Source organism: Nuphar pumila, chromosome 7 (assembly GCF_984573655.1).
Source record: "Nuphar pumila chromosome 7, dmNupPumi1.hap1.1, whole genome shotgun sequence".
Taxonomy (NCBI): Eukaryota; Viridiplantae; Streptophyta; class Magnoliopsida; order Nymphaeales; family Nymphaeaceae; genus Nuphar; species Nuphar pumila.
The window spans coordinates 127,653,579-127,676,338 of NC_143255.1; the positions used below are offsets into that span (position 1 = coordinate 127,653,579).

Consider the following 22,760-nt stretch of genomic DNA (forward strand, 5'->3'; position numbering starts at 1 on the left):
AAATCCAAATAATTCTAAAACATGACTTAGTCTAAAATTATTTATTTTTTTAAAGGCTACTTTAAAATTATCTATTGTTATCACAATATTAGCAACTTATTAGCATGATATTTATGTTACATATATAATATTTTTATATATTTATCATATATTTTTAGATTTTAAGTATATTGATATTTTTTACAATTTTTTTTTTTAAATTCAATGCAGGATTTTCTTTTGTTGAGAAAATCCTAATAATGTGATGTGTGACCGTAGTATGTACAAGCAGAGAGGTCTCATGAGAATCCAACTCTCATCCAAATGAAATAATGAATCTCATTGGCACAACTAAACAAACATCAAAAAATGAGTCGGGAGAAAATCAAAGATGCTCAAAACTGTCACAGAGACACCATTTTGGGTTCGTGCCCTTGGTGATATAAGCAGAACGCTTGGGCAGCGCAGACACACATGCAGACAGACATTTATTTTAATGTTATTAATAATATTTTAATATCTTAAAAATATTTCAATAAAATTCATTATTTACTACTAAAATATTAACAAATGATTTCATATCGTTAAAAAAATAGGAAAATCCATGTTCTCTCATCCTATTTCCCAAAAAAGTTATCGAACTTGCAAGTCGAACTCGCGTCACGAGTTCTCATGTAGACGTATCTTTGTGACCTAAGCTCAAAAACCTAAAACTCGGATACAGTATCGGGTCAACCCTGACCCGTTCCAGTCCGACCCGCTTGCTTCATAAATAAGATACTGCAGTGTGCCGGCCAGGCGCCAAACGTTCGTCTGCGTCGTCCCCGAGGAGATAAGGTCTCTCTCTCTCTCAGGGGAGAGGAAAAGAAGCGATCTCATTTTCGTCTTCTTTTTTGATCGGTCTGCAGAACCAAGGGTCAAAGGAGACGGAGGGGGAAGAGAAAGAATGAGTTCTACTGCATCAGTTAGCTTCAGCTTGGCTGGAGCCTTCCGGGGGTTTTCGGTGAGCCCGAGCTCTTCCTCTTCCTACCTGAGAGGCGATTTTGGATCGTCTACTCTCAATAACAAATGCAGCGTGTCGTTTCCTTTGAGATCTCCTCTATCGATCGAGGCCGCGCACAAAAAAGGAGCCGGCAGCACGAAGAACGGCCGGGATTCCAGAGGGCAGAGGCTCGGAGTGAAGATCTACGGTGATCAGGTCGCCAAGCCGGGGGCGATCATCATTAGACAACGCGGAACTAAGGTAAGGAGCTCGTTCTTTGAGAATTTGCGGGTTTCAATTTGGGGAAAGATGGTTCCTGGAGTTCAGTATAACCGGAAATTCTAGGCGATCATCATTCTGAATAAGAAGTTTTCAATATTCAGTATTTTTTGAAAATCTGCCACCCCCCCCCCCCCCCCCCTTTTTTTTTCAAAGCTTAAACGTGGAAAAAAGATCGTTTTTAATGTTTTCTTGAACGTAATCGTGATACAAGTTCAGTGCAACTCAATGACTTGAGTGCTGTCATAATGGAGGTTGTGTAACTCCTCATATTGCGTTTATTATTATACTTAAGGGTGCTTTTTGTGATTTTCCTCTCGCAGTTATAAGATGGAATGGTTTGTAGTTTAGATTGAATTGTAGGATGCCGCATCTCTTTCAGTGTTGATCTTATGCTATATATAATCTCATATTTCATACACTTCATAAAAGATTATGGTATTTGGAGATTGAATGTGGAACTCTTCGTTTTCTTTGAACTAAGTGTATATTGCTGTCACATGATAGAAGTGTGCATATAACATTATGCGGATATGCCCAAGGAGCTGCTGTATTTACACGAACAAATTATGCAACCAGTAAGTGAACTGGGCAAATGTTTTGCCTACAAGCACACACGCGCGCACACACACACACACGCGTGTGTAGCATAGACTGTTGGATGACTAAGAAGTATTAGGAAGGGGGAATACATCCAATGGAAATTGATACGTTAATATAGACATATGAATTTTGTTGATCAAGCAAGAAATTTGGGGTACCAGGAGCGACGCGTAAACTTGATCCATGTCAAAATAAGTGTCTTTGGTTCAATCCAGGAATCAAGATATCGTTTCCCAAAACTAGCCTTTTAAAAACGACTTGTTTAGAAGCTTCTGAAAGAAAGTAATGATTAATAATTTTGAGAAAACCTACCTCGAACAATCCTGATTTTCACCACTTGATGTTGTCCTTTCCCTCAAATTTGAGGAATTTTCAGTTGCGGAACCCTGGCTTGTGTTTAATGGTTGGTTGGGACTCCTGGAACCTAACAGAGCTCATAACCACCATGATTTTGCTTGAAAACATGCAATTTTACATCATTTAGTGAATTCAACGTCATGCATATACATTGAGAAATGGAAAACAAGAAAATGCATGCATTCATCCATAATAAATGTAGTCAGGCATCATCTAGCGATTATATTGTTCAATGTTATAATTAGCGTATCAGAACTAGTATCGCATGAGCTTGAGATACGGGTATATCGTACCGTACCATATCATAAGATACGGGGAAAAACTTGAATTAAAAATCACAAAAAAATCTGAAAATTTACAAAAAACAGAGAAAAATCTTCAAAAAATTCAGAAAAATTATCGAATGTGATAGAAAAAAACATGATCATATGCATTATGTAATTAAATGTAAACATACACTAGTAAAACATTGGATACGATAGTGATGACACTCCTAACAAACATTTAACAAAAGTCACAAGTTATAATCATGAATGCTCGATATCAAAGTTATATATTACATAACCAAAAAACAAAAGATGAGGCATCCTAATCTATCAATTATAACGAAAACGATATTCAAATGATTATCTTATTCTTCTAAGTTGTCTTTTTCTCCTTCATCCCCATTCATTTCCGGGCCAACATAATCATTGTCATCATCCACCCGATCCTCTATCTCAACCGTCACCTCTAATCCTCATCATCATCCAAGACACCAGACTCTTCTTCTACCCACTCATCCAATATATCGAGGTTGTCAGTATTGATGGGATCATAGCTGTTCCTCTGACGTCTTATTGATTCTCTTTGTAGTTGTATACAATATTCAGATATTAATTAGAATACAAGTTGTATTAAATTAGATCCACTAAGTATCTTAATGATACATTTGCTTCAATCTCATGTTGTAGGCGACAAATATAAGATCATTTAATCGAGAGTGCTCCAATCTATTCATTTTCTTTGTGTAGTTGCATTAAAAAATTCCAATTTCTCTCGCATTCACTCACGCTGCATCCCTGACTCAATATAAGTTGTGCAAACTTAGATAACTACGGAGCATCTCCACCAAACCTATTCCACCATTGATCTAAACCAATGAAAGAAAAATATATCATGAGAGAAAATTCTTGCAACAAAAAAAATATATAATTAAATATACTAACATTGAATTTCAAATGCATACCTAACCGCAATGAGTGTAAAACCGACGAAAGATAAAAATAAATAAATTATCGGATCAGGACCAGACCCGAGGCCACCGCCTCTCTCTGCCTAGTAAAGGCAGCGAGGCAGGGGGGGGGGGTATTCAAATACGAAACCCCTTTCCCCTCTCGCTCTCTCGTTTTCTCTGCACTCTCCCCCTTTCCCCCTCTTGCTCTCTCGTTTCTCTCTCGGTACCCGACCCCCTCTCCCACTCTCCTTGCGTTTGTCGAGCAGCGGTCTCCGCCGCCGCCGATGACCTTCCCTTCGACAACCCACCGCCTCTTTCCCTCTCTGTTTCTCGCTCTATCTCGCTTGTCTGCCAATGCCGCCGACGTCGCCGGCGACCTCTTGTCCGACAGCCCTCAGGTGACCACCCCTCACCTCTCTTGTTGACGGGATCGGCACAGGCGACCTCAACCCGAGCTCCCTTCCAGAAACCCAAACTCGGCAGGCCAGGTGCGTACCCCTTTGCCGCCTCTTCCCCTTTTCTTTTCTTTTCTTCTTCATTTTCCTCTACTTCTTTTCTTCTTCCTTCCGTCGATCGACAGGGGCAAAAGCCTCTGCCTATCAATCTTTTACAACAACGAATGACCGTTCGGCAGAGGCTTTATCCCCTGCCACTTTGTCGACAGGTCGGCAAGGGTAAAACCCCTGCCGCCTATGAGAAGGGTTGTGGCGGGGGTTTTTGGGCCCCGTGCCTGCCCTTTTGTTTTCACCAGGGAGGGTCAAGACCCCTCCCTGTCTCTTCTTTTCCACAGGGAGGGTCAAGCCCTCCCTGTCTCCTTTTTGTTGCGCAGGGGAGGGTTCGACCCTCCCTGCCTTTATTTGTTTAGGGAAGGGCTCGAGCCCTCCCTACCTTCGAGCTACACAGGGGAGGGTTCGACCCTCTCTGCCCTCGTAGTATGCTGGAGGAGGGGTCGAGCACCCCCCCCCCTCGGTCCCTTCGTATTAGGGGAGGGATCGAGCCCCTCCCTGCTTGTCTATTGCGCAGGGAAGGGGTCGACTCCCTCCCTGCTTCCCTGTTTCGTTGGGGAGGGGCCGAGACCCCTTCCTCCCTTGGTTTGGGCAGGGGAGGGACTGAACCCCCTCCCTGCACCCTCTTCTTTAGGGCAGGGGCATCGTCCCAGCCTTTGCCAGTTTTCGGCTGGCAGGAGCGAAGCACCGTGCCTCTATACTTTTCGATAGGCAAGGGTGAAGAATTAAAATTCATCGCGCCAACTTAAAATTCATGAGAAGAATTATCTGACTCACGATTTGGAGTTAGTAGCAGTGGTTTTCGCATTGAAGATATGACGACACTATTTGTATGTGGAGCGGTTCGAGGCTTTTACAGATGACAAAAGCCTAAAATACTTGTTCTCGTAGAATGAGCTAAATATGAGGCAGCGACGTTGGCTGAAATTCTTCAAAGATTACGACTTCACCCTGTCCTACCACCCAGGAAGGGCAAACGTCGTGGCCGACGCCCTGAGCCTCAAGGCTCCCAGCATTTTCATTAACTTGTTGTTCGCTGGGTGGAAGCTGTTCGAGGATCTGGTATCGTGGGAACCGTTTGCGGTCACTCAAAATTCGATCAGTCTATCCAGTATGGTAGTTCAACCTGAACTATTGGCCAAGATCTTTGTCAGACAAAAGATCGATGCGCAGTACGAAAAGCTAAAGTCTCTAGCACAACAGGCCGATACCCCCTTCTGTCTGAGTGAGGAAGGAAGTGTATGGCATAAGGATCGCCTCTGGGTGCCAGTAGATCCTATTTTGATAGATGAGATTCTCGCAGAAACCTACAAGTCAAAGTACACGATTCACCCTGGCGGCACGAAGATGTTCAAAGATTTGCAGCGCAAATATTGGTGGAGCGGAATGAAGCGAGATGTAGCCGAGTACGTCTCAAAGTGCTTGACTTGCAAACAGATTAAGATCGAGCACCAACGACCAGGCGGAGTGATGCAACAGATGGAGATTCCACAATGAAAGTGGGAGGACATCACAATGGACTTCATCGCCAGTTTCATGAGGACGCGGAGGAAACATGATGCGATTTGGGTGATCGTGGATCGACTCACTAAATCGGCACATTTCCTTTCTGTCCGCCTCAATCAGTCACTGAACAACTTGGCGAACCTCTATGTCCGAGAGATTGTGAGATTGCACGGTGTTCCTGTGTCAATCATCTCCGATTGTGACTCGAGGTTAACATTAAGGTTTTGGGGGCAGTTGCAGTTGGCCTTAGGCACGAAACTGAAATTCAGCACTGCCTTCCACCCTTAGACCGACAGACAATATGAGTGTACGATTTAGATTTTTGAGGACATGCTGCGAGCTTGCATGATGGATTGGAAGGGAGAATGAGACTCTCATACCGGATTGACATAATTCACGTACAATAACAGTTATCATGCTAGCATCGGAATGGCCCCGTACGAGGCCTTGTACGAGAAGCCTTGTTGATTACCTGTTTACTGGGACGAGGTCGGCGAACAAACACAAGATTCTCCAATAGTATTACAACAGTCTACTCAGCAAGTGCAGATGATCAGGGAACGTCTTCGTTCCACGCAAAGTCGGCAGAAGTGTTATACCGATCGTCGGTGTAGAGAGCTCATTTTCTCAATAGGAGATATGGTTTTTGTTAAGGTTGTAATGAAAAGAGGCGGAAGCACCAATAGAGCAAGTGTCACTCTTTAAGAGTGATCACTAGAGCCAAGAACACAAACACCGAATGTGCACACACAAAAACTCTCAAATATGGAAATGACTTAAAGTCATAAGTTGGATATTATTGAAGAAAGGAAGAGAGGGGTATAAAACCCATACATAAGAGGGAGAACACCTCCTCTATTTATAGAGGAGGGAGGCACTAAAGAAGAGACTACAAGGGGGCTCCCTTGTAGTCGTTGGGAGCTCCAACGGTCAGAAATCTGACCGTTGGGGCCCCAACGACTACAAGAGTGGGGCCCCTTGTGGTCATCCTAAAGAAAGAAAATAAAAAACAAAAAAGAAAAAAGTAAAAAGGAAAAAAGAAAAAAGATAAAAAAAAAGTACATTGACTGAATTACAAGAATACCCCTATCGGGTATTTCAATAAAATAGAATATGTATATATATACATATATGTATACATATACTTATATATATATACGGATGTATATATATAAGTATATATATATATATATATATATATATATATATATATATTTTAACACACCCCCTCAAACTTTACGGGGAGAAGACCGAAAGTTTGCTAAGGAGAAACATGAATCGTGGAGTTGGGAGCACCTTGGTGAAGAAGTCAGCTAGTTGATGCTCTGAAGTAACATATGGTAATGAGATAGTCCCTCTGAGGTATTCGTTTCGAACATAATGGCAGTCCATTTCAATATGCTTAGTCCGCTCATGAAAGGTGTGATTACTAGCAATGTATATCGCACTTTTGTTGTCACAGCAGAGCTTGGTGAGAGTGGAAATGGGGACGCCCATGTCAGCCAGGAGACTTCTGAGCCATACGATTTCCATAGTTGTCATTGCCATGACCCGATATTCAGCTTCAGTGGATGACAGTGAAACCTTCTGCTGCTTCTTGCATCTCCACGAAATGAGGGATTCACCTAAAAAAATACAAAGACCCGTTATTGAGATACGATCATTGGGATTTCCTCCCTAGTCAGCATCAGTAAAAGCAGTTAAGTCAAGAGAGGAGGAAGAGGATAAGAAGAGTCCCTTAGATATAGTATTTTTGATATATCTGACAATTCTCAATACGGCTGCCATATGAACCGAAGTAGGTGCATGCTGAAACTGGCTTACTGCATGAACCACATGAGCTATGTCTGGACGTGTGATGGATAAATAGGTGAGAGATCCGATTAATTGACGGTAGGGGGTTGGATCCTCAAGAAGAACACCATCTTCAAGTCTCAGTTTTGCATTAATGACTTCGGGAGTCTCAACTTTCTTTTCATCAGATATTCCTGATTTGGCACAAATTTCTGCAGCTAATTTCATCTGAGATAAGATGTATCCTCGCGGGGAATAAGCCACTTCAATCCCTAAGAAATATCTCAAATAACCAAGGTCAGACATATCAAAAGTTTCTTTTAACATGGACTTTACATCATTTACTCCCCTTTTGTCATTCACAGTAATGATGATATCATCAACATACAACAGAAGCATAATAATGGAGTCACCTGTCCTTTTAACAAAAAGAGCAGTGTCAGTATAACAAGAAGAAAATTCTAAATTTATTAATACGTTACTAAACCTATCATACCAAGCTTTAGGTGCTTGCTTAAGACCATATAAAGCCTTTTTTAATTTCAAATTTTTTCCATTTAAATCCATACATGGAGGCGGTTCCATATACACTTCTTCATTTAAATTACCATTCAAAAAGGCATTTTTGACATCAAGTTGAAAGATAGACCATTTTTTAACTGCGGCTATAGCAATAAGAGCTCGAACACTAGTCATTCGAACAACGGGGGCAAAGGTTTCATCATAATCTACCCCATACTCTTGGGCATATCCCTTGGCTACCAACCTAGCCTTATATCTTTCCAATGAACCATCACTCTTAGTTTTTACTTTAAAAACCCATCTACATCCAATGGGTTTCTTGCCATTGGGAGGATCAATGATTTCCCAAGTTTGTGCCTTTTTAAGAGCATTAAGTTCAAGTTGCATAGCTTCATTCCAATGAGCATATTGCTTAGCATCATTGTAATGAGATGGTTCATGAAAAGAGTAAAGAGCAAGTAGGCATGCTCGAAAGTTAGGCGAAAAAGAATCATAAGAAACAAATCTATTTGGTATTTTGGAAATCCGATTTGATCTTCTTTGAGAAGTCTCTTCGATGGACTCATTTTGGGAAAATTTTTTAAGGGCACAAGGAGGATTCCTTTCATTCCTTCTAGAGTAGACTTGAATTTGTCTTGAAATATTTTCTTCTAAGTTTTGATCATCGCTTGGATGTTCAACAAGATCTCACTAAGTGATTCATTAGGATCAATATGATCATCTATGATGTTTTCTTTAGGCAATAAGTCAAATAAGAATGAATAATCAATATTTTCATTCGGTTGGTGCGAAAAACCACTTTCCTCTTCAAGGAATGTGACATCTTTAGAGATATAAAGCTTGTTTTTAAGTATGTCAAAACATCGATACCCTTTTTGTTTTTCGCCATATCCCCAAAAAATACATTCAATAGCCCTAGGGGGAAGTTTATCATTCTTGTGAGTTAAAACAAAACATTTACATCCAAAAATTCTTAGTCTTTTATAATCGGGAGACATATTGTAAAGTTTTTCAAATGGAGAAAGATTTTTCAAAGAGGACGAAGGAGTTCTATTGATAAGATATGTAGAGGTTAGAACCGCTTCAGCCCAAAAGGATTTTAGAATGTTTCTTGAGATTAATAACGTTCTTGTAGTCTCTATTATATGCCTATGCTTTTTTTCCGCAAGTCCATTTTGTTGCGGAGTGTTGGGGCAAGAACGTTGGTGGAAAATTCCATTTTCTTTCAAATACTTTTGAAAATCATTGGACATATATTCGCCTCCCGAATCAGATCTAAGAATAGATAGATTTCCCAAAAATTGGTTTTTGACCATTGCATGAAATTCTTTAAAGAAGGAAAAAACTTCGGATTTGCGACTTAGGAAGTAAATCCACGTGAATCAAGTAAAATCATCAATAAATACCACATAATACGAAAAACCTCCTTTAGACAAAATAGGGGAAGGTCCCCACACATCGGAATGAATAAGTTCAAATGGCCGAGTGGTAAAGTAACTTTTTTGTGGAAATGGAATAGCTTTATATTTTCCAAAAATGCAATCTTTACAAGTCATGTGATTGTCTTTAAAAGTATTGTTCAAAAACCGAAAAAGAGACATTTTTACAAAATTTGGATGGCCAAGTCTCTCATGCCATATTCCAATACTTTTGTCTTTTACAAGATTGCACGATGGCTTAGATGGAAGAGTCAAAAAATCCATAAAGTAGAGGTCACCCCTTCTATGGCCTTGCCCAATCAGCTTCCCTGACTGGAGATCCTGCACGGTGCAATCCTTAGGTGAGAAAGAGACTTGGCATCCGTGATCGGTGATTTGAGACGGAAAAAAGATTTAAATTTATTTTAGGAACGATTCTTACTTTAGGAACAAAAAAGTTTTTAAAATCAAGTGATCCAATACTTTCAATTTTTAGTGATGTACCATCGGCCGTTGAAACACAAGAAGATATAGGTTCGGGAAAAATATTTGAAAGAGAATTTTTATGAGATGTCATATGAAAAGAAGCACCGGAGTCTAGTATCCACATACCTGGAGGAGATGAAGAGTAGGCAATGGCGGCCCCGGATGTTGAAGGAGAAGTCTTGAGAAGATGTTGGAGAACTTCAGAGATGTGATTTAAAGTTTCTTTGATATCTCCTTCTTTGGTACTTTCTTCCTTCTTCGGAGAAGTTTCCCCAACCGCGGCAACCTTTCCTTTGAGTTTTGGACAAGCCGGTCTAATGTGACCTGGTTCATTACAATAATGGCATATTATTCCCCTTCTAGGCCCATTATTATTTTTGTTAAAATGGGGAGGTCTATACGCTTTAACATTTGATCCAGGCCTAGAAACGGCCAAAACTTCATCACTCTTGATGCTTAAGCCAAGTCGAGTTTCTTCTTGACATATTTTGGCGAGGGCATCTTCAATAGGTAAGGCTTTGCTTCTATGGAGAAGAGATGCCCTTACTTGTTCAAACTCCGGGCGAAGACCATGAAGAAATTGAAAGAAATGTTCTTTTTTAATTTGTTCCCTCCTTAATTCAATATCTTCCGGAGCCACCCACTTAGGCTCAAGAAGAGCAAGTTCATCCCAAAGGGGAGTTAAAGAGCTAAAATAGTCCCGGACACTCATGTCCATTTGTTTGGTGGAACAGATTTTTTCTTGACAAAAAAATTGTCGAGCAAGATCCTTTTGGGTATACATACCCTTAAGGAAAAACCAAGCCTCATTGGCCCTTATAAATTTGGCTATATTAGCACAATTTTTAAGGTCAACATTGTTCATAAACCATGCCAAGATTTTGGCATGGTTACTTTCCCAATCCTCAATTTTGGATTGATGATCATTAATAGCTTTGATGCGCTCATCGCCATCTAAAGCTTTTTCAACTTCATTTTCGATCTTGGTGAGAACAAGAGAGGGTTCGGGAGTAGTTCCCATAACAAAACCCAAAAGTTTCTTACCTCTAAGATGATTTTTCATAGCGGAGGCCCACATGAGATAGTTGGACCCATTTAGCTTAAAAGAAAGCTCCACTTTAGAGTCACGTTCCATTGGCACCAACAAGTCCTTCCTTTCTTCAAAAAATGAGTCACACGTTCCAAAGAAAAGGCCAATCACCAACCGAGCTCTGATACCATGTAATGAAAAGAGGCGGAAGCACCAATAGAGCAAGTGTCACTCTTTAAGAGTGATCACTAGAGCCAAGAACACAAACACCGAATGTGCACACACAAAAACTCTCAAATATGGAAATGACTTAAAGTCATAAGTTGGATATTATTGAAGAAAGGAAGAGAGGGGTATAAAACCCATACATAAGAGGGAGAACACCTCCTCTATTTATAGAGGAGGGAGGCACTAAAGAAGAGACTACAAGGGGGCTCCCTTGTAGTCGTTGGGAGCTCCAACGGTCAGAAATCTGACCGTTGGGGCCCCAACGACTACAAGAGTGGGGCCCCTTGTGGTCATCCTAAAGAAAGAAAATAAAAAACAAAAAAGGAAAAAGTAAAAAGGAAAAAAGAAAAAAGAAAAAAGAAAAAAGAAAAAAGATAAAAAATAAAAATAAAAAAGTACATTGATTGAATTACAAGAATACCCCTATCGGGTATTTCAATAAAATAGAATATGTATATATATACATATATGTATACATATACTTATATATATACGGATGTATATATATATATATATATAAGTATATGTATATATATATAGAATATGTATATATATATACATATATGTATACATATACTTATATATATACGGATGTATATATATATATATATATATATATATATATATATATATATATATATATATTTTAACAAAGGTATCTTCTACAAAGAGCGTTTTCCGGTTCGGGAAAAAGGGAAAGCTAAGTCCCAGATTCGTCGGACCATTTGAGATCTTGGATCGGATCGGTGAGGCGACTTATCAAGTTGCGTTGCCTCCTCAGTACGCTAAGATCCACAACGTCTTCTACGTATCTATGCTGAGAAGATACGTTCACGACCCGTCGCACATCATTTATTACGATGATGCAAACATTCAAAAGGACTTGACGTTCGAGGAAAGGCCTGTGACAATCATTGATCGTCGAGACCAAGTGCTCAGGTCAAAAATGATTTCTCCTGTGAAGGTGCGTTGGCAGCACCATGGAACAAAAGAATGTACATGAGAGCCAGAGTCAGAGATCAGGGAAAAATACCCCGACTTGTATTTTGATCAATGATTGCAACAGAAATTTCGCGGACGAAATTGTTTTAAGGAGGGTAGGATGTAAAACCCAAGAAAGATAAAAAATAAATAAATTATCGGATCCGGACCCGACCCGACCCGACCCGATGCCACCGCCTCTCTCTGCCTAGTAAAGGCAGCGAAGCAGGGGGGTTTCAAATACGAAACCCCTTTTCCCTCTCGCTTTCTCGTTTTCTCTGCACTCTCCCCCTTTCCCTTCTCGCTCTCTCGGTACCCGACCCCCTCTCCCACTCTCCTTGCATTTGTCGAGCAATGACCTCCGATGACGATGCCGATGACCTTCCCTCCGACAACCCACCACCTCTTTCCCTCTTTGTTTATCGCTCTCTCTCGCTCGTCTGCCAACGCCGATGACAACGTCGACGACCTCCTGTCCGGCAGCCCTCAGGTGACCACCCCTCACCTCTCCTGTTGACGGGATCAGCACATGCGACCTCGACCCGAGCTCCCTTCCGAAAACCCAAGGTTGACAGCCCAGGTGCGCACCCCTTTGCCGCCTTTTCCCCTTTTCTTTTCTTTTCTTCTTATTTTTTCTCTACTTTTCTTCTTCCTTCCGTCGATCGACAGGGGCAAAAGCCCCTGCCTGTCAGTGTTTTACGGCAGCGAATGGACGTTCGGCAGGGGTTTTAGCCCCTGCCACTTTGCCGACAGGTCAGCAGGGGTAAAACCCCTGCCGCCTGTGAGAAGGGTTGTGGCAGGGGTTTTTGGGCCCCCTGCCTGCCCTTTTGTTTTCACCAGGGAGGGTCGAGACCCCTCCCTGTCTCTTCTTTTCCACAGGGAGGGTCGAGCCCTCCCTGCCCTCGTAGTATGCTTAAGGAGGGGGTTGAGCCCCCTCCTCGGTCCCTTGGTATTAGGGGAGGGATCGAGCCCCTCTCTGCTTGTCAATTACATAGGGGGAGGGGTCGAGCCCCTCCCTGCTTGTCTATTGTGCAGGGAAGGGGTTGACTCCCTCCCTGTTTCGCTGGGGAGGGGCCGAGACCCCTTCCTCCCTTGGTTTGGGCAGGGGAGGGACTGAGCCCCCTCCCTGCACCCTCTTCTTTAGGGCAAGGGCATTGTCCTTGCCTTCGCCAGTTTTCGGCAGGTAGGAGCGAAGCTCCCTGCCTCTGTACTTTCCGAAAGGCAAGGGCGAAGGCCCCGCCTCTCTCCTTGCCTTCATCAGGTAGGGGCATAACCTCTGCCTTTGTCTGAACAATCGACAGACAGGGGTGCAACACCCTGCCTCCCTGTTCTTGTTGATAGCGGGTCAGCAGGGGCTCGCAACCCCTGCCCCTATTTCTTGCATGTAAAGCAGGTTCGCTGGGGGCACGCTGCCCCCGCCTCTGCTTCTTTCACGTCATGACAGCGGCAATGCCCTTATCCTCTCTACCTTTCTGATTGAGATAGCATGTTGACGTCTCGTTTTTGCAGCTCGTACGACGGATCCCGCTCGCGCCCTACGACCCGAGCCGTCCATCGCTTACACCCGCAGACGCTAGCAATCTCGCAACTCCCGAAGGTAGGGGAAGATTGCACGAAGGACTTGGACAATTGAATTGAGTTCAATTAACTAAAAAGGATAATTATATATATATATATATATATATATATATATATATATATATATATATATATATATATATATATATATACGAGTATGCATTTAACTTAAGGGCGCGGTTTCACGATCCTTGTCCTTTACTTTCTGTCATGTCTTTCTTTTGCCGTCGCGCTTTGCGCCCAAGCTGCTTTTGCAAATGTTTTGTTACTGCCTTGCCATTGCAGATGATGCTCAAGTTTTCGCTCATTGCATGTTCTATAAAAGGCTTCTTCGTGGAGGATACAAGGGGTATTTACCGCTCTCTCTCTTGCGATTAGAGTTGAGTCGGGGGCTTAACGATACATCCTCGTCTAAGGAGAGGGATCCATAGCAAGGATCCCGACTTTTCGAGTGAGCAGTCTTGCAAAGTAGACTTGAGAATTTAGGGAGCTGCGCAAAAGCATCAAAGACTGCCCAAATCGAAGTATTTGGAAGGATGTGATTGGCTGGTTTTGTTCGTCTATCCGACATATCTCGGGTAACCCCAAATTGGGGCTTGAGCGAACTTCTTAGCAGAAGGTGCTGTTGAGAATCCGTATTCTGTTTATCGAGGCCGGTATCGAGTCATGCGAGGCATGTAAATACCACGATAGCGGATGAGATTTTAGAAAATCGCATGCCAAATGTTGGCACAAGCTGTTGGCTGTTTCAAAAGATAAATAATGTCAAAAGTAAAGTTTGAGAAACATTACATCTTTGCGAAATACTTTTGTTGAGGCTACTATTGAGGAACTATATCCCTTTTATCCTAAAATACTTGTAGTCGTGCACTGCATGTTAGTACTGCGATGATCAGATGAGATGGTCGTGCAACCTCGAATAGTGCTAAATGCACAATGTTGTATTCATATAAAATGGTGATTGATCGCCTTCACAGGTAAGATGCTCGAGCGGTTGAAAGACCAGATTATGTAGAATGGGTCGTTAAACAACGCCTAATGCACCCATTCGCCCTTTGTTTCTATCAAGGGAGATGATGGATCAGTACAAAAACTCCAATGGATAGGTTGTTAACAACCACCCCACGGGTAAAGATCTAGCTTCCTCAGTCATTGGAGTTAGGGAAAATGAACTACCAGACATTATCCTAGGTGCTAGATCCCATGGACTTCTGCAGAAGTTGAATGCATCCGTTGACAAGTAACTGCCTTTGGAGAATCCTCTCTCGGCTGAAAGCCGTCTCCTTTGGAGCGGACTCAACTAGCTATTCGGGTTATTGAAAATACATATAATAACAAACACCTGAACTAGTCTCAATTGTTTTTATGATTGCATTTGCGTGTACCTGCGTACCCGCAGACCAGTATTATCGAAACATAAGTCTGTTCACACTGGTTGATAGGTCATAAGACTTGCTAGTTGTGTAGTATTTTATAACTTACGATCAAATGAATCGTCATGTTGCGTTTGACAGTTGCACTGCTTACTTGCTTTGAACTGCTTTCCGGTTTAACTGCTGATCTGCTATAAACTGCTTAGCATGCTGAATTAAATTCTTTTAATTCAGTTTTCTGTAGTGTCTCTTGTGCACCTACTAGTTTTTCGCAAACTAACCCATTTTATGGGTACAAGTGATGATTAGGTACACCACGGGCGATGACAATATGACTTCAAGATTTTTTTTTTCTGCTCTTAGCTCGCGTCCTGGACGTTTTTGGGTTTTGTCACGGATTTTCCTTTGGATATCCGAATTTTATACTATTTGGAAACTTCTTTAAATGAAAGTGGCTTTTCCAAGTGTTTTGCAAGTAACATGTGTAGTGAGTTTTTGTTATTTTAGCTAACGTGCCCAAAGTTGTCAACTTACCTTTCTAAATTCAACAAATGAATTATCTTCCGCTGATTACATAAACAAACTCTGAAAGGAAAGAGATTTTCTTCTAGTCTCTTGCCTATTTTTCTGAAAGGTTCGCAAGTTTGAAATTTTGGGGCATTACAATGAGTTACGCAATTGGAGTGTGTTCTTTTGTTTAAAGTTTCCCTCATTTTGTTCATACTTGGTTAACTCCAAATGAATTTGTCTCTGGAGACTATAATCTACATTTAAGTTTCTCAATGGAGTTCATTCAGGACACCCGTTTGTACTTCCCTATCATATACAAATGTGGGAGAGAATTTGATGGTATGATTGAAAGTAAGAGGCAACACCATGAATGTCTTGATAGAGTTGGTGAGTCCGTCTCTTATCAATCACTCTCCAAACTGGTATATAATACTCTTTCTTGCTGTTGAAAATTTCTCTAATATGCTCTTTTGCCCTGTCCATATCATCATACAAGTAGGGCATAACTGGAGCCTCATCACTGTTCATTTTCCTCAACACTTTCACAAGTGACACTATCATCCTCAAAAACATACTAAACCTCTTCCAAAACTCTATAGAGAAGACTATCTCCACTATCCAACTCTAATAGGTTTCTACGTAATATTCATTGCAAATCACTCATCTGAAGCAAACATTTTCTTTAACTCATTTTGACGAGTGACAAAGCTCTGTACAATCAAAACATTCGTAGCAAACCTTATCAATGCAGGGCTTATCAACTCGGCTCTCTTGGTAAACTTACTCATGAAGTTTAGGATGACTGAATGATTATAAATGAATTTTGTTACTTTGTTGCACATTTCAATGCACTATGAATTGCCTTCAATCTCACCAATATCTTCAAGCATGAGATCAATGCAATGCGTGCTGCGCATGGACACCAAACAAAACATTTATCTTCCTCTTGCACCATTAATCCAACAACTTTAAAGTTTATTGCATTATTAGTAATGAATTGGACTACATTTCAAAGCTTAACATCCTCTACCGCATCTATAAAAACCACAAACAACTTTTCTGCCATCTTTTGTCTAACATATCAACGGATTTAAAAAATATAACACTTTTAGGACAATAAACCAAAAAAATTACTAGATTTCACTGTTGCCTGTTCCTCCATCTATCTGCCATGATGGTACAACCCATAGTTTTCCAAGACTCTTTGAATTCACCACACCACTGATTTACTTCTGCAACAACTTGCTTTAAAATCCCGCCCCTCAATACGTGATAAAAAGGCATTTTGTAACCGACTCCTATATTGGCTATTGCTTCAGCCATAACCTGAAAATGATACGAGTTTGCAGTGTTGAATGGTGTGCAAGTCTCATAAAAAAATGCCCAACTGCTAGATCTGCTTGCTCAATCATTTACTTGGAGGCCATGACAGAACATATATCTAGTTGGACTCCAAGGGTCGTCCTAGGTGAGAAATAGGTATTAATCCCATGTCCTGGACTCGTAAATCCTCTATCTCCTTCCTTTCTTCCCCTACGACTACCACCAGGTCCATCACGAATTGACACACATCTAGTACCACTGCAGCCTGTCCCCACCTCCACCCGCTTGTCCTTCAAAATCTTCAACTCCTCTTCAGTGGGGCTGGTCACGCTATCAATTGATTTCCCATATGCCTTATGTGGCATTTCTGGCTTTTCCCAAAGTGAGGCATATTGTAGCCCCTAATTTCTACTGCTTGTTTTTTTTGTCTCCTTTGAGATTCGTTCAATAGCTCATGCATCTGCCATTTCATTGCATCTGGCAAATTCTTAGATGCCCATGTGGCTGTATTAAGCCTTGTGTCGACTAAATGAGGCTTCATCCTATAAATGCCTCCATGAATTTGCCTCTTACAATAGCTGCACCCAGTTTAACATCCTATTTCCTTCATAAACCAATGTACAATGATCTCATGTCGGGTCTCTTGATGCAGCCGTGCTCCAAATAAGTTGAATCAAACCTTCTAGAGTTCGGATTTGAGGGTTAGAGGGCACAAAAATGTGTGCGTATGATGAAAATAGGTGGATTTAGGATAAATCACGCCATTATGACTCAGTTTTATGGGTTATAAGCCAAAAAAAGAGTTTGTAGGATGAAAATTAGTTGTTTTCAGGTAAAAGAAGGGCTTTAAGGTTCATTTTATAAGTTAGAAGCCAAAAAAATGTTGGGTAGGATGAAAATGGGTGAGATTTGAGGCAAATCACACTTTTAGGGCTCAGATCTAGCAAACCCTCAAATTTTAGGGTAGATTTGATCTCAAAATAGGGTGAGTAGACTTAGAAAAGGGGTTTGGAGAGAGAGAGAACATGAAAAAACGAAGTCAAAATGACCCTTGGAGGCTAAAAAATGCTCCCTATAAGTGGCCAGTTACCATTTTTTTGATGTTGAAAAAGTAAAAAAAAAAAGCTCAACTCGTATGATATGGGGTGTGTTGTATGATACAGTACGATACACCCTATGTATCATACAATACATATCGTATCAGTACGATAATCGTACCGAATACAATATAGGACTCAAATTGCACCGGTTCCCTTGACGATACTACGATTATATCATATTGTATCATACAATACTGTTAACTAGGGATGCACATGAGCCGAGCTTGGCGTGTACAAGCTTGACTCACCCAAGCAAATATGTGTACAAGCTCTAGTCGAGCTCGTCCTGAGCTTGAACTACTGGTGTTCGGGCTCGGCTTGGTTTGTTAAGCTCATCTTGAGTGTAATGGACCGAGTTGGCTAGGGCTCGACTTGGTTCGATTCATTAAGCTCATCCTGAGCATCGTTGGTTGGCATAGCCCCACAACCACACATGTGGTGGTGGTAGGATTGCTGGGAGGGGGAGAAATAAGGGCGATGGCACTGCCGCACCGCGAGTGTGGTGGTGACTTCACTGGCCTGGTGGTGGTGGGTGACGGGCGGCAACATCAGGGCGAGGTGTGTGTGTGTGTGGGGGGGTGGGGGGGTGGGGGGGTGGGGGGGGGGGGGGGGGGAGCTGGGAGGTTGTTGCGACTGTGAGAGTGTGATTTTTGCGACATTTGAAATGAAAAGGGCGACACAAACCCAAACCCTAGTTCAACAAACTGTTGGGAGGGGGAAGCACAAGGGCGATGGCACCGCCGCACTGGGAGTGTGGTGGTGGCCTCACTGGCCTAGTGGTGGGCGAAGGGCGAAGGGGCGTCGACCGGCGAGGGTGAGGTGAGGGGGAGATGGGAGGTTGCTGCGACTGCAAGGGTGCGATTCTGCGAAAGCTGAAACGAAAATCCAAACCCTAGTTCAACATGGTTAAAAGGGGCGAGATGGGTTCAAACTACCTGTAACGGGCGGGGCAGGACGGGTCAGGTCTGAAATATCTGTTTAAGTGAACCGATTCTTATCGACCTGGACGAGCTTTATCAAGCTCGACCGGTTGATCAAGCTCGGCTCGTTTGCTTGTTCGAGCCTTCGACCAACGTACAAGCTCGGCTCGTTTACAACACGGACGATCCACGAGCCAAGCCCGAGCCGAGCCCAAGCCAGCTCGTTTCGTTGTGCATTCCTACTGAAAATACTGATATTGTCTTCTGTATTATAATGAATTATAATTTATAAACTTATTATGTTGTGAACATTAAGACTAAGATTGTGCTTCAACATTTTCAAATTATATGTTTCTTGCTTATGTGTCTTCAATTCAATTTTGTATTAATTGTAATATTCTTTTGTAAAGCAGTCAAATGTGTTTTTTTATTTTTAAATAAATTTAGAATTTTATTCTATTTATCATGAATCATGAACATTATGACTTAAGTTTGTGTTTCAAAATTAGATTTTGCTTATGTGTGTTCAATTAGATTGCTTGTTAGTTGTAATTTTTATTTGGTAAAAGTGTCAAACATATATTTTTTATTTTATATATTTTGACTAAAAGTTTAATTAATAAAGTTTTTATTTTTTAAATTTGTAATTTTTATTTAACATCCTTTTTTTGTGTTGTTGCAATGTGATAATATATTTTGAATTTGTGTCTTAGACATATCTGATGCATGTTGATTCCATGCTGGAGCACAATTTTGTGTTCTAAGATAATAAGCACAGTTTTCCAATTTAGGCAATGAAATTGGATCTCCAAACCCAACCTAACAATATATCTGAAACAGTGATAGATGGACTAGAGACCCTGTTCCATTTTGTAATGGTGCTCATGATCATGTGCTGATTTTGTTATTCATTCGCCTATTTAACTTTTGCTTGCTGTATCATTTGCTTTTTCATCTAAACTGCAACCTGTGCTCATTAAATTGTCCCAAACCAGTTCTTCCTACCCCAAATGATATCAGTAACAGATATCAATATGCCGTGTTTCTCATCTAAAACAATTTATGCTATTTTTCCATATGTAGCTGTGTCAGATACAAAATCTATTTGTCCTATGCCCAAAAAAAATCTATCTGTTTGTGGCCCCCTAAGTATCTTTTTTTTTCTTTGGGATAGGAAAGCTTGGGGTTGACCCTTGTGGGATTCAAACTCGAGACCCCTTGGTTATGTTAGTGTGACCTAACCTATCTCTTTCGACCCTGATTCACCAAGTGTCTTGTTCTCACGATTTTGCATTTTTCTGAACATTGGTTATATGCAAATCAAATTTGATTTCTGCCATGTTTATTTGAGAACTATTGTTAGATTTGACTTGTTGGTGCCCTTAGGTGGATTGAGCTGCTTCCTTTTTTTCTTTTCGCATAGCAAAAATTCCCCTGTTATTTTTTACGTTTAAGTGATTTTTCCTGTTTCTTGGCTCACTGGAAATATTTTCATTTTCTTGAGTAAATTTATAGTATGCCTAGAAATTTATTATTTTCAAATATGAATTTCTCAAAAAGAAATCAATTTTCAAATCCTGGAGACAAATCTGTTACAAGTTTATTTAAAATTAAAAGTTTCATCTTTAATAATTTTAAGTTTAACATATAGCCATTATTATGTAGGTAACATTTTTTTACCATTATCTACTAATTCTTGAACAGTGCAAGCTGGTTTCATTCATCTTTACCTGCCCTAGTTGTTATGCTCCTACCTTCTAATTTTTTAACAAATGTGGCCTTCTGTGTGGTTGTACGAGTGAACAATTTCTAGTATTGCTTCAATGTGCACCTTGTCCATCAATGTCTATTCATTTGTTTTTAAATATTTACTTGTCTTTTCAATATCACATGCATGTCATTTTATTCTGTTGTCTGAAATTTCTTGTTCATTTTGTTCTGTGATGCACATAATTTTCTAGACTCTGACATCTTTTAAGTCCTCCAATGTAGGAATCTCAATTAGTTCTTGACTTCTTTCTGATGCTGTAATTATTCAATCATCGAATTATGGCTTCTTTATAACTGATGTACTGTTTGATTCAGTTTCACCCAGGGAAAAATGTTGGAATTGGCAAGGACCATACCATCTTTTCTTTGATAGATGGACTGGTCAAGTTTGAGAAATTTGGACCAGACAGGAAAAAGGTAAAATGATAAAAAAAGTTCAAGAGAATCATGCAAGGTTGTTAAATGCGATGAGGCGAAGCGAGGCGTTGAGCCTGCGCTTCGCCTCTGAGGCGTACAATCATGCATAGCTAATGATATCTGTGACATTCTTGCTCGTTATGGTGGGACAGGTGAGTGTTTACCCACGTATTGCTCAACCTGAAAACCCAAATAGTTACAAGGCAAGACGAAGGGAGTATTTCCGTCTCCAAAGGGAGCGCCTCAAATCTAGAAAAGAAGGCACTTTGACCTCTCAATTGGTCTTGGCTTCGAAAGAGCAGGGTTCTGAAGATGCAGCTGTTTGACTTGAACTTGATAAGCTATGGAGGTAAAGCTTCATCTTGTTAGTGCATCCAGTTTGTTGTTTTTTTATATATGTAAGAAGGCCAGATAATGGAAAAAGATGCTTTCATTTTTCTTAGATGTTTCAATGTACATAGAATGCATATACATCCTCATTAATTACCTTTTTGTTTGGAAATAGGCTGCCTTTCACTTTTGCACGGAATATTTGGAAAATGTTGTACTGAAGTGGCTAAACGCAAGGGGAAAACCAAAAGAAAACCTTTGGTATCATTTCATAGCATTAAGGTATAGAACCAAAGAGGAAAACATAATGAAAAAACAGAGCAAAGCAGAGTATTATAGAAAGGTTCTCTAGTGAGAAAGTCTAATTAAAACAACCAAAATTTTGTATATGCTGAAGCAAAATGAGAATGAAAATGACAAATTCCGTCTATTGGAGCACAAGGGAAGGGAAAAGATAAAAGATTCTTCAATATAGTGATAATCATTTATGAATTACTTATTCTTTTATATAATGGATATGCTGTTCTTTGGCTTAGCTTTTGTGTAACCGTTCATGAACATCTGATTGCTCAGAAAGAAAGACATCTCCTTGTTGACTCACATATCCACAGATATGTTATCTGAAGCTGTTAAAACATATGATTTCAGTCAAGAGATTTATTTGTTTTTACAAATCATGATGCCACTTGTATTGTTATAGTGATAATCATTTATGAATTACTTATTCTTTTATATAATGGATATGCTGTTCTTTGGCTTAGCTTTTGTGTAACCGTTCATGAACATCTGATTGCTCAGAAAGAAAGACATCTCCTTGTTGACTCACATATCCACAGATATGTTATCTGAAGCTGTTAAAACATATGATTTCAGTAAAGAGATTTATTTGTTTTTACAAATCATGATGCCACTTGTATTGTTATTTCAAGTTGCATTAATTGATGGGAGCAGACCTTAGAAAGTTGGATACCAGTAAAGCTTGCTTGGATTTATTTTTCAGAAATTAACAGAATAAAATTTATCAAGGCTCTGTTTGGGAACCCGGTGTTGGAGAGAAGAAAATGGACAGTGGAGTTGTCAACTACATCCTTGTGAGGATGTAGTTGAAAAAGCCCATCTTCACTCTCTTTTCCACCCGATCCCTTCCCATCTCCCAAAACCTGGCTTCCAAAAATCAATAGGTAGCATTTATTTACTCCCCATCTCCAGCTCCCAAACAGAGCTTAAAATGAAGTGTCATGAGAAAGGGACATTTATTGTCGTCCCATAGGGAAAGCATAAGCGTGTTGCATTATATAAACTGATCTCTGCCATATGCTCTCCTATGTCCACCCAGTCTTATTCTAAGTGGGACATATCTAAGCTGATCAATTCCATTTAATATGGTAACACTTGATGATGTGTTCAGTGTTTCCCTGAAAGAACGTTAGTATCTCTGTTTTCAAGCCTTCTGCAAGAGTATCACCTTCAACCACCAGTTTGGGATGGCCTCAATATCATATTGCGCACAATATGCTACCATCATGCTATTAGATTGATGGTATTTGGTTGA

The 22,760-nt window shown here is 40.6% G+C and overlaps 1 protein-coding gene across 3 annotated transcripts; it reads left to right on the forward strand.

Moving 5' to 3' along the window:
* The first annotated feature begins 781 nt into the window (after positions 1-781).
* Positions 782-21,793, forward strand: LOC149833442 (large ribosomal subunit protein bL27c-like). Of its 3 annotated transcripts, none has more exons than XM_090012842.1 (4): positions 792-1,222; positions 20,777-20,878; positions 21,031-21,242; positions 21,384-21,793. In XM_090012842.1, exons 1-3 carry the CDS (start codon positions 926-928, stop codon positions 21,202-21,204), a joined length of 573 nt encoding a protein of 190 aa, XP_089868968.1. In that variant the 5' UTR covers positions 792-925; the 3' UTR covers positions 21,205-21,242; positions 21,384-21,793. The 3 variants fall into 3 exon arrangements, with proteins under 3 accessions (XP_089868966.1, XP_089868968.1, XP_089868969.1); XM_090012843.1 differs by having other exon boundaries at positions 21,031-21,227; XM_090012840.1 differs by lacking the exon at positions 21,384-21,793 and having other exon boundaries at positions 782-1,222; positions 21,031-21,364.
* Positions 21,794-22,760: the final 967 nt, after the last annotated feature.